The sequence below is a fragment of the Pyxicephalus adspersus genome, chromosome 6, assembly GCF_032062135.1.
Source record: "Pyxicephalus adspersus chromosome 6, UCB_Pads_2.0, whole genome shotgun sequence".
NCBI classification, from domain to species: domain Eukaryota; kingdom Metazoa; phylum Chordata; class Amphibia; order Anura; family Pyxicephalidae; genus Pyxicephalus; species Pyxicephalus adspersus.
This window is the reverse complement of record NC_092863.1, coordinates 56,619,094-56,631,695: the sequence shown is the minus strand read 5'-3', so window position 1 is coordinate 56,631,695 and position 12,602 is coordinate 56,619,094. Positions and strand designations below refer to the sequence as shown.

Genomic DNA, 12,602 nt, shown 5'->3' with positions numbered 1-12,602 from the left:
TCCAGGTCATCTTCAGAAATCCAGGTTCACCAGCTACCTCGGCTGTAACAAATCTGCCTGTGCTAAATATTGGTGTCTTGGGTAAAAAGTAAAAAACAAGTAAAAACACAAGCTAAAGCCAGGATCTTGCTTTCAGAGAAGGTGACAGCACTTTATTCCAAATGCCTATATGCTTTCCCCTATTCTACCTATTTTATGATATGTGGTGTTACAAAAACATTATGGGAAAATATCTGACCCTCAGTTAAAGAGAAGTGTTGATTATCACTAATACTAAAGTGTTTTTGTATCACCGAATTGAATATAGTTCTGAAGGCACTGTTCACATGAAAAATTTTGGACAAATTAGCATCAGAGCAATGGTATTCGAAAGGTAGATATGCTGTTGACGTATTAAAATAAACTGTAATGTTGCAAGGCAATTTATACTTAGCTGACTAATGACTTCAATTATCCAATCCAATGCCAGTAAAAGTATTTTTTTTTTCTTTTTTTTTTAAACAGTAACTTGCAGGCGATAATTACATTTACTATGGTATAGCCTTAACTCCTTTAGTAAATCAACCTCAATGTTATTTATGAACCAATACTCACTAAATCCATCTACATATTTGTGTTTTGTCTTCAGTTATAGAGAAAGGACTACTTTCTGTGTACTCCATTAGGAGGCTCATGCTGCTCAGGATTCTGTATATATCCCTTAGGCGTTTTTTGTGTCAAAAGAAATGGCAGCATTCCTCTATGTCTTTATTGTTCCGAAGAACAGCAATGTTCCCTCAAAGCTGCAGTCCATTATTATGATGGGAGCTGATGAATGACATCTTCTGCAGCACAAACCAGAAAAGGTTGTGTAGGTTAATTGGAAGACTTGCAGCCAACAGCTAGGCTGAAGAACACACTTGCTAAAGAAAAATGGTTTGCGTGGTTTATGTGTATTATGTTTATTCTTCAAAATATAGTATGTATTGTAAAGAGTATACAAAGCTGTAACTATTGAATAAAGTCTACATGTAAACATCTGTTAGGAAAATAGAATTTATGCTAGTCTTAATTTAGAAACTGACAACTTTGTGGCCTCATAATATGGATCTGTGACATAGAAAAATGATTTCTTACTTTTTAAAACAACATCATTAAGCCATGTCTATGGTCAAAAGGCATAAAAACCTATTTTTATATTTTTTAATTATCCTTTATTTATCTAATGCTAATAAATTACACTCCATGGTAAATGAAATAAAAAGCAGATATGCAAAATACCCTTTAAAAAATATATTTATATATATAAATACACATACAAAATGTGGTCACAGGTACCAAAGGTTTTATTCTACTCGTCTCACATTTGAATAGATGAGGAACCAGATATACTATAATAGGACAGGCAGATGGCAATGACTGAAGTAATTTATGTTGGCTGCAGAGTATTTAATGACTAGGCTACAGAGATTTTCAGAAGGTTCCCTTTTAGGAACAATTTAAAGAAATGAATAGTGTAGAAATCTGACAGAACAAGCAAGAGAATTTTAGAGAATATGGATTGAACAGGAATTCTATCAATCTATCTGTGCATAGAATGAAGGTATGACCAGGGAAGCAGGACAAGGGTATAGCAAGCATTGTTAAATGAGGTCAGAAATATAATAAGGGCATCTGGATCTCAGAAACATCTCAAACTGATGTCACATGCAAGCTAAATACACCTGAATGTGTGCTGCTTTGCCCATGAACCGCCTATAGTCAGTCTACACAAGACCCCAGAATGCTGGAATAGCTAAACTTCATGATAACATAAGAATAAAATTCAAGTTAACTGTAATCCAGTTAAAGGACTAGCAGAAAATGAAAGAAAAAAATATACATGGATTATTTTAATATATTTTTATTGCCCTGCATTTTTAAAAGAAGAAATCCAACAAAGCACCAAATTTACTACAGCCTACTTTAAGATCACAATTTGTTTCTGCTCTTTTTTCTGTATGAGTAATTAATTAGTTCATTAATTAATTAGTAAATGAGCATAGCATATTTTCAAAAGTCAGTATTAACCATGTCATATTACATCTTTTGGTAAAGGTGAGCTACAAATTATTTTGACTAGTTTAAATTTGTATTGTATTTTGATATTCAGTTAAAAAGAAGTCTCAAAGGTAAATTTGCATTTGTAATTCTTAATCTACGCTGCCCTTATGTAAATGTTGTTCAAAGTGTGCAGTAAGAAAATGCTGATATTAATTTTTATATAAGTCCACAGAAAATTCTAATAAAAGAAACTGGAATCCACCACATACATTTGTTTGGGTCATCAACAGGCACATAGAATATGTTCATTTCTTAGAAAGTAGATAATCGAATAATGAAGAAACTAATAAAAATTGTGTGATTTGAAAAAGGAATAAAGGCTGTTCACATTGCAATGTGAATTATTCCTTTTCAAGGGCTATTTCATTTAGCTTATTGAATGAGATAAAGCTCTGTTTACTTCAGCCATCCAGTCATGTGCAGAAAAAAATTCAGCCTCTTTGCATGCACACAATTGCAAATTCTTTGCTAATTTGTGATTTTCACAACATTCACTAAGCTCATTATTCTTTAATACATGACTCTAAGGTCTCTGTTTATAAAACAAGGAATCAGACATTCCTTCCAACATTCCCTCATTGGAATTTCTTCCTGCCACTGAAACACATGGGCTTTGAAGATTCCCATGAGGAAATGTTTAAGGGAATGTATGAGTCCCTGTTTTAAAAATAGAGTCCTAAGAAATTATAAAACCATTTAAAATATCTCCCAGGGTTAGGTGATGGATGCTCACTGTGCATGGCAAGAATAGGCTTTGTGCATTTATGATAATGCATAAAATGTCTTTGTCTTCCATGTCCTCACTTTAATACATACCCATGCACAAGCCTGTTTCCATAGTAATACTCTTCATTGAGTACACAGAGGCTTTTCTTTGATTCATATAGAGGACAGTAATTCTGAGAATTCACTGCCCCCCTAAAGATAATTTATATAGCCATGTGCAAAATATAGTGATCCGAATTCACTGGGTACATTGCTTAATAGATAACATGATTTTGTTTTACACTTTGTAGATTTGAAATCTTTAAAAAAAATGTGCATGGTCCACTAACCAATAGCAATCAATACCAATTCAAAAAAAGTGAATACACCCATATAACTTTAATCTGATTCTTTGGGTCAATGCACTTTACAACATTTTTGTCACCTTCACTTCCATGAAAACACTACTATTCAGTGCACAGTTAGATGTGGCTAAGCCATGGCAGAGAATGTGCCATTTATATAAAAAAGGATAAATCGATGCAGGCTGAGTTCAATAACAGGATAAGTAATCAAACATATCACAAAAATGATTGTGTTATAAATTCTATGTCAACTATGCTAAATGAACCTTTAAAGATAAAACACATAATTATAAATAAATGCAATGTGGGAATCATTTCTGTGACTTTTTACAATGAAAATACCTTTAAAGATTTTTCCTATATTTATCCCTAAATATGTCTCAATTACATATTTATTTCCTCTCACATTCTAATGTCTGTGACACATAAAACTTGTTTGTAGGTAAAACACAAGCCAATACATTTACAGATGTATGTGTCATTTTAGTGCACAGTCAGCCCCTGTAACTTTTATGTCTAGGATATTCCAGAAATTACATTTCATTGCCCCAATTTTCAATTTTGTTCCTGTAGACCTGAGACCATTAAATAAAATAAATGTCCAGCAGGAACTGAAAGAGGCCCGTGTAATGGCCGCAACGGGTATGACAATCTGAAACTCATTCACAAAGATCTCACAATAGAATCCACAAGAGTAGCATGAAATTGTCAGCTTGTTTACCTCTCTAGAATTAACTGAAAATATCAGCTTTAGGTAGACTAATCCTTTGACATGAGATTTTTTAATTTCTGTACTCCAGAGGAATCATTGAAATATATATCTTTGGTTCTCTAGAAACCCCTGCAAATACAATGCTCCCTATATTTCTAGTCGGAATTATACTTTTGCGGACCACTGGAGATCATTGGTGTCAGGTAGCCCTCAAAAGGAAAATCAATCACCCACAGAATATTTAAACCCCAGCAACACCTGAAGGAATGTCAGGGTACCAGGCTGCTTTACCCTATAAATGAATTTATGTATAAAGTGCTTATTATTAGGTATTATAGCGAGACTTGCCGATATACATTTATGACTACGCCTTTTTTACTATGAATTTTTTTTTTTTTTTTTGCAAAACGAAATTTATCAATGCATCTAGGTAAAGATGAAATAGCTTATTAAAGTGGAATATGCATGAAGTCAAAAACTAAAGAGTTTCTATGTTTTAGGGTAAATTTGGAAATGACAATTGAGCCCAAGCAGCAGTGTAAAAATGTTTCTAGTATGTGAAGGTGCCTAGGTTCATAGTCACAATGCTCTATCAGTACAAATGAAAAAAAAAATTCAACTAAAGGCTACTAATTACCAAACGAAATTATTACATAATGCACAAGCCTCATGAAACATCTTCCCTGATTATGCCTGATCTTTCATTTGTGTTTCACATACACCACCTCCCAAACACTGCAGCTCACAATGGGAGGGTTTCAGCAACAGAAACAGTACTGTAGAACATATTTTGCAGTGGGAGGTAATAGTTTTACTTGTTTTACATAGTTCTTCACTGCTGTCTAGGACTGAAACTCTATGAAAGATTTGGAGTGATATTTGGGGATGTCACTACTGAGCTGCCCACTGTTCTTTATGGAGGTTCCGGCATAAAGAAGAAAGGGCATGCACCTAGCAAGATGGCAGCTTCCACACAGAAACATAGTGCAGAACATGGGCCATGCAAAACCACGAAAATATTGGTAACCTTGGGGGGGTTACACCTTCCAGAGTCAAGTTCCTGTTTTAAACTATAAAAGTTTATTTACACAATATAGAGACAACAAACATGCACTACCATTCCACATGTCTACCATTCCCACCATATTTTAGGTATTTTATTTTTTTTTTTATTCACTATTGCTATGTTTACACTGATGGTGAGGCTGTGGTGCATTTACTGCTTCCTAATGCCAGGCACTGCTGCCTCCTCCCAATGAGTTGCTACATGTAGTGTCTCTCTGTGACCCATAGAGAATGAATAGGTTTGGCAGTGAGTGGTACTAATATTGCTCACTGCCACCAGCTGTCACATGTGCAGTCGCAGGGAGCTGGACAGGATTGCATGATGTAGAGGTAGGTGTGAATCTGCTCTAACAGTTTTTATAAATGAGGCCTAGTGTGTTCATCCCAAAATATCCAGGATTGTTCAGTAAAAAAGCATATGTGGCATAGGTACCCAAGCCAGACTGCATTAGGTTTGGTTATATTTAATATATTTAAAACTGTTCATTGTTTTACTAAAAATACAACACCAACAAACTCCTCCTGACCTGTACAAACAACTTTTTGAAATGGACAGCAGCATAAAATGCACTAATGTACTAAAAAGTACCATTTACTGATAGAAGATAATGTATGTAAAAAGGAATAACTATCATATATCTAAATTTTGTTACCGTTCCAGATAGATTAATTTCAATGCAATTCAATGAGTTCTTTGCTCCAGAGATGTATCTAGATTATTCACTATGTTGATTTTATTATGGTAAGCTATCCGTATTATTCTTTCTACAGAAAATAGATTCAAATAATCACAGCATAGAATGAATATGATCTCAAGCAAGAACATAGCATATATCTATCATCATTGTATATAACAAATTGTGTAATTTATGAGAGATGACTTTGCAGTTTAGCTAGTACTATATCAGAGATAAGTGACATAAACAAGCAGCAGACAAGGTTATGATGTACCCAGCTACCCAGGGACAATATGCGTCATGTAAATAGACTCCAATTAGTTCACCAACTGTTCACTCAAGTGTCTTTGATAAGTAAACATTGCAGTAAATAAAGCTACATACACACTTCCAATTATTATCGTTGGAAAACGAACGACGAACGTTCATGCACGATATATATGAACGATCGTATAGCACAGATCCTGCACATAGAGTTAACGACACGATCGTTCGTAGATATTGTACACACAATAGATACGATCGTTTGGGCGATAGAGGAACTATGTGCACGACAGGAAAGTGAACGGACGTTCGTTCATCACGCATGCTCTGACCATGGACGATCAACGAACGACCGTACACACGAACGATGTTCAACGATCGTCGTCCAATCCGATCCGTCGGTCCGGTCGTTCGTTTCCAGCGACTTTCCTCGTTCGTCGGCGTCGTTGGTTACTTTTTTACGAACGATTTTTTGCCCAATCGATCGTTCGTCGTTCGATTGGAACGATAAAAATTGGAAGTGTGTACGCACCTTAACTTTGGTGAAACTGATTTCTTGCTGATGGCACCCATTTTTTTTAACTATCTTGATAAGGCTATTCAGGGTGTAAATTAACCGGTAACAGATTACCATACTACTTTACAAATGCCTGGGAACAGTAATTCATGCATTTGTATGATCATTTTACGATATCTGAAGCTTTCTCATAAAGCCCTAAAAACAGCACGAAACACAGAAAACATGAATTCCTGCAGGTTAATCAAGTTTTCCTGAACTCTAGAAGTAAAGCAATCCCTTCATCTAGAAACAGCTTGATATTCCATCTGAAGCAAACCAGAACAGTTCCTAGGTGTTGCAGAGGAATGCAGAGCACATATCTCCCTCTGCATGTTTCCTTATTACAGGTGTAGTTTGAGGTGAAAGGAATATGGAAGCCACATACTGACATCATAACTGAACTGAAGCTAAAACAAGGAAAATACAATAGCAATTCATATGTGCCTTTGGAAGAGTTAAACTGTCTGTGGATAGTACCTATTTAGCATGTGGGTATATCATCTGCTAACACTGGATCTAGGTATGTCAATGCATAAAGCGGTATGGTGAAACAGCACAAGGCCCGTTAGTCTTTAACCCCCCTAGCGGTAATTCCAGGTGTGATTTAGGGTGGTTTTTACATGCTAAAAGCGGTAATCCCGAGTCACACTCAGGGTCATTTTAAACTTTAAAAAAAAAAACACTTACCTTGCTCTGTTGGCATCCCCAAGCATCCTGCTGGTCCCCACAGGTCCTGGGGACACATCCTTGATCTTCAGCCGCAAACTGCAGAGAAGTTCTCCGGGGTTTGTATTGGATTCAATACAAAAAGCTGTATTGAGTCCAATACAAAGACATCTGGATAGAATGTATTTAATTTTATTATATATGCTACTGTACAGTTATATTACATGTTTCACTATTTTTTTAACAGATTTTTGTGTTTTTTTATTTTTTTCACATTTATTACTAAATTTATTAAATATTGGACATATTTCAGTGAATTATGCCTAAGAATTTTAGCCTACAATGTAAAATAAAATTTCATGCAAAAAATGTAACACTTTTTGCATGGAAATACGGACAGAATTAGAACGCTAGAGGGGTTAAAGTAATCAGTTGGTCAAAGTAAATTAAAGGATCCCATCACAAGGAGACACACATGTTAAATTATGAAAAATATTTAATTTTTAGATGAAGACAGCACATGGTATGATAGTAATGATCTTTTCTAAAGAAAAGCTTGCAAACACTCAACAAAACACTAGGGAGTTTATCTCTAAGAATGGGTCTCAAATTTATTATTACGCCTATGTGCTAGTTTTGTTTTCTTGAACAATTTAATAAAAAGCTCAAGCAAGGTTTAAAACAGTTATGAGAGTGTTGAATGTAGACATATGAAAATTAACAATAAATTGGTCACACTGCCCATAAACTGACATATTGAAACCTGAGCTTAACAGACGTCAAACTGACATTAATCTACATATCCAGGCCTGAAATAAATGATGCCATGTGGCTACAAGTAGTGCTAAAAGATGTTCACATAATTTTTCTATTGTGTCACAACTTTCCAGTACTGGTGGGAAGTAGTAAGTTGCTTGTGCAGAAGCATAACAGCAACATAAGTTTCTGTCTCATTAAAACAGGCTAAAAAATAGTCATGTATCCCATGAAAAAATTAAAGAAATTGAGATCTGAGGATTACTTAAAGTCATACAGGCCATAACCTATCAGTCATGAACTACACATACTAAGGTGATGCCATTATAAATGTTTTTACATAGCCAAGTCAAACATCTTTTATTCCCCCTGAAAAGCATTGAGTAATCATGTGTAATCTCAGAGCAGAAAAAATATGGCAAACCTCCAGGGCTTCTGTTCACTTCGCTGTCTGCATTGTTGTAAGAATAGTCTCTTCCCTCTTGGTCAGCTCCAGCATAATCCCCACGACTTGGAGCCATCCTCATCTCAGATTGCCTACGGGTAGGTGGAGGGCAGTTCCCTCTTGTAGTTGGAGCAGCAGCTGATTCAGTGCCTGCGGGTAAAATTTATTATTAAAATGTAATTTAACATCACTGATGCAGTACATTTTTTAACAACATCTTGCCAAAATTGTATGATTCAATCCAAAACCAGTCCATAACAGTTTCCTTAATTGTATACCATTTCCAACAGTTTTCCTGGAGCAATGGAACAGATGTCTGATTCTCTGGAGAGAAATTCTGAGGCATTATATAAACACAGCTTGCTGGCATACACACACAATTGATATGATAGGCTTCATTAACAGCTTGTCTTGCTTCATAAGCACAAAAGAGGAGGTCACTTGACCTTTGACAAAACTTCAATAAACTATATAAAGAGTAGAAAATATAAGCAAGTTTTATGGCAAGGCAAAGAACAGTGCAAGTGCAGAAAGTCTCATCAACCATTTAAGTGATCTGACAGCAGGTATTAAATATCTCACTGAATTATTACACCACTGTGTTCTTTTCCTAATAAACCATAGGCCACTTTTATGGTGACCCTTTTAAGGAATATAATATAGAGTGTCATAGAGGTTTAATTAATTATGAAAAAGCAAGTTGTGTGAAGAATTTAGCAAGGATCATACAGGTCTAGCTGTATCAAAGAAGCAATGATGATTAATTGTGCTCATTCTGATCTTTTATATTGGTTGTATATTAACACTATGTATAGGTACATTAGGCAAAACTATTTCAGTCCAAGTCAGAGTACTGCTGTGAGATGACAGCAGGCCAATATCTGATTTAGGCATTTTGGCTCTTGGTTAAAAAACTAAACTTAATTATGAAAAGATAATATACCACTGCAATAAACTTTTAGAGAAGTCTTGATAATTCTTTGTTATAGCTCTTTGTTTTGAGCACAGTATCTATCTACCTGCGACTTCAGTTATCTCTACACAGAAGATGCAGATCTTTAAATAGCTTGTTGCAGGTCAGCTTTACAGTCTTCTTTTGGCTGAACAATTACATTACATTCTATTACATTTGATATTGTGTAGTGTAAAGTACTGTAAATGTCACAACCTTAGTCTGATTTAATAAAATCTAAATGCTTTGGGACATAGAGGAAGACACGGACCCAGAAAATTAATTGAACACTCAATTGTTCTCTGAACACAGACATCCATAAAGTGGCTTTAAAGTCCTGGGAAGTTCCCTCTCTAAAATAGCTTAAAAAGGTGAATTTAGTCTTCTTAAGGGAAGCACAAGACATTTGTGATCAAATATATAACGATTATGGAGTTCAAAGTCTAAATTGGGTTCTAATTTAATTTTAATATATTTAGGATGGGCCTGGAATAAAAAATTGGCTAACATATTTAAATATAAGAGGTATTTTGTAAAGTAAAACATGTACTCTATCCAGGATTACCTGCCACACTGCCTTCTATTTCTCACTCTGCAAAATTTGCTCATTTAGTTACCTCCTTGTTGAAGATATTAATTTATATTCTTTCACTTTAAAATCCAGCAGCACAGATTCTGGTTCGCAATCCCAGCCATCAGTGACATGCCAATGTCCCTAACATGTCCCAGATGATAACGAAACAGTTCTTGATCAAGTGATAACTATGTCAGCTCTGCCATAATGATATCCTGTAAACTGAAGGCTCCACTGACAAAAAAGGAAAGTCTTTAGCTTGCCAATCTCCATTATCCTGTTTTTTTTCTCAGGGTAATAAAAAAGCATATTAGATGCAAGCTGGCATAATAGAAGCCATGCATATCTTTTTTTCTGGTATTGGTAAAAGAAGCCAGGAAGCACAATTTCACAGACCCCCTGCAAGACAGTACTTAAAGGGGTCAGATGTTTTTCTCTGTTGTTTTCCTAAGCACTTTAGATTTAGCTATTTACTGATAGGGCTATTATCAGTGCCAACACCTAGGCAGCTGCAGCAAAGGTGAGAACACTGCAATCAAAAAATTTTATAGGTAGGATTTACAAAATGTTTCTGGGGTTACTTACAAAAACAAGGAGTACTGTCCTCTTTGAGAATTGGAGATTGTGGCATATTGGCCCCTTGGTTCCAATACTGGCAGCTCTCCTCTTTCTTGTCCGCATTCAGAGATACTCACAGTTTTCAGAGAAGCCTGACCGCCAAAGAGACGATACTGAGGTCCCCTGACCGTCGGTCGCATACCACCTCCCAACTGTACACTATTTTTTTGTCAGACACTAATCCCAACTTTCTACTATACACTAGATATTGGGAATCAGAACTGAATATGCTTATCTCTGATTCTGATTGGGAACAGGCATTTATTTTGACACATAAATTGGCATTGCCCTGTAAAGCGCAGGAAAAGAATTATAAGATCCTCTCCAGGTGGTAAGGTGCCCTACAGATATACACCGTTTTTCTCCTTCTCTGCCTGACATGTGCTGGTGTTGCCTAACATGCAGAGGCTATATGTTACATATATGGTGGGAGTGCCCACCTATTTTTCGATTTTGGGAAACAATCATAGAGATCTATATTAAACTGACAGGTTCAGATATTCCTAACAACCCCAAAGTGGTGTTATTATCTATGGTCCCGGGCTCAATCAAATCTGCCAAAAGGAGTGTGCTCCGTCATTTTCTAACTGCAGCCAGAGCTGGTATTCCCAGGTTCTGGAAACAAACCAACATTCATTCCTTTATGGAACTGGAAACTATTCAGCATATGGAAATGTTAGTAGCTGAAGACGAAGATCAGTATGAAAACTTCAAACTGACATGTCAGCTTGGGACTGGTTTAAGGAATTTCCCCAATTCCAGACTTATCTGTAATGAGATGACATTCACCCCCTTGGCACTGATACAGCGAAATATGAAATTTAGGTACTTTTTTCTCATTATTCCAGGATCAGGATGTTTATATGTCCCCTATTTCATTCACCTTATCCCCCCTTTTCCTTCCCTTCTCTGTCCACAACCATTTTTCCTTTCCCTACAAACCCCTATGGCTTTCTATTTGTGGTTTGCCCCTTGTTTGCCCTGTTTTTGGTTTAATGATATCATCATGTGAATGTTTTGTTATACATAGTGTCCTCTGATTGTATTGTTTTGGGTTTATTATATTTATTCGGATGGACATTACATGCATCTAATGTACTGTTATTTTTCATTGACAATTTTTTTTTTCTTCGAAATTATCCTTTTTTCATTGGTATATTTTACATTTCTGTTTTGTTTTTGTGTTTATACATTCATGTTGACTAGATACTGTAAGATGTTGATGTTACATATGTTATTTTATGAAAATTCAACAAAACTTTATCGAAACAAAACAGAGAATATAGTCTTACTGGCATGTGTCGCCTATCTCACCTATATGATTTTGAAGTTTGACCAAAATTCTTCTGTAATACCTCAAGGGTTAATCAAGATAATTATATAAGGTTTAGGAAATTTTATAATGCTATATTTTTTACAGGTAGTCATATAAAGGGTCACGCAAAAGAAAGGACATAACAAAGACATCAAATGATGTGAACAGTTAGATAAGCTAGATGAAACGGTTCCTATGAATCATCTTACTGATATTTAATCTTGAATGTCATCTCAAGAGCTAGAAGATGCTGTAAAGCATCCACAAGTATATTTTTTTTATCTGTGCAGTGAATCTTAAATATTTTATATGCTGTTCTTTATGGTGAATGTCCAGACAAAACTACATAAAAAAGGATTAGGACCCCTGATGAGGTTTCATTGCTTTTAAGGGCTCTGTTAGAGAGATTTACCTTCACTTGCTGTCCCCGTATGAGTAGTTTCTTAACACAGAAGTGGAAAGAAAATCTCCAACAGATATATGTAATGCTAAAGAAGGCTAAAACACTGCCAGTTTTTAATGTATGTCTGCGAGATCAAGAAAAGATAAAGAGAACGGATGTTCAAACGGCAGTTTTAGATGAATTGACATTTAAAAGACAGGTTTACATAGAAAAAGAATTACTACATAACTTATTACATTATTATTATAACATTAGAGTATGTGCTTACAGTATTTATTATAAACTCTAAAAATATGTGTACAGAGTGTTAATATCAATTCCCAGTAATTACACGAAAACCTACAACTGACAGCATCAAAGCACGGTTTTCAAATGTCTACGGTTTTCCAAATGTTCCTCATCAAACCAAATCCAATGAAATATTGCAAAATGAAATTTTGGTAA

The 12,602-nt window shown here is 35.4% G+C and overlaps 1 protein-coding gene across 1 annotated transcript in view; it reads right to left on the bottom strand.

Moving 5' to 3' along the window:
- The window catches only part of RPH3A (rabphilin 3A), a 123,790-nt gene that overhangs the window by 31,906 nt on the left and 79,282 nt on the right, over positions 1-12,602 (bottom strand). Inside the window, exon 8 of the mRNA XM_072415928.1 lies at positions 8,276-8,446. Within this exon, the coding sequence (XP_072272029.1) occupies positions 8,276-8,446 (171 nt within the window). The remainder of the gene's footprint in view (positions 1-8,275; positions 8,447-12,602) is intronic.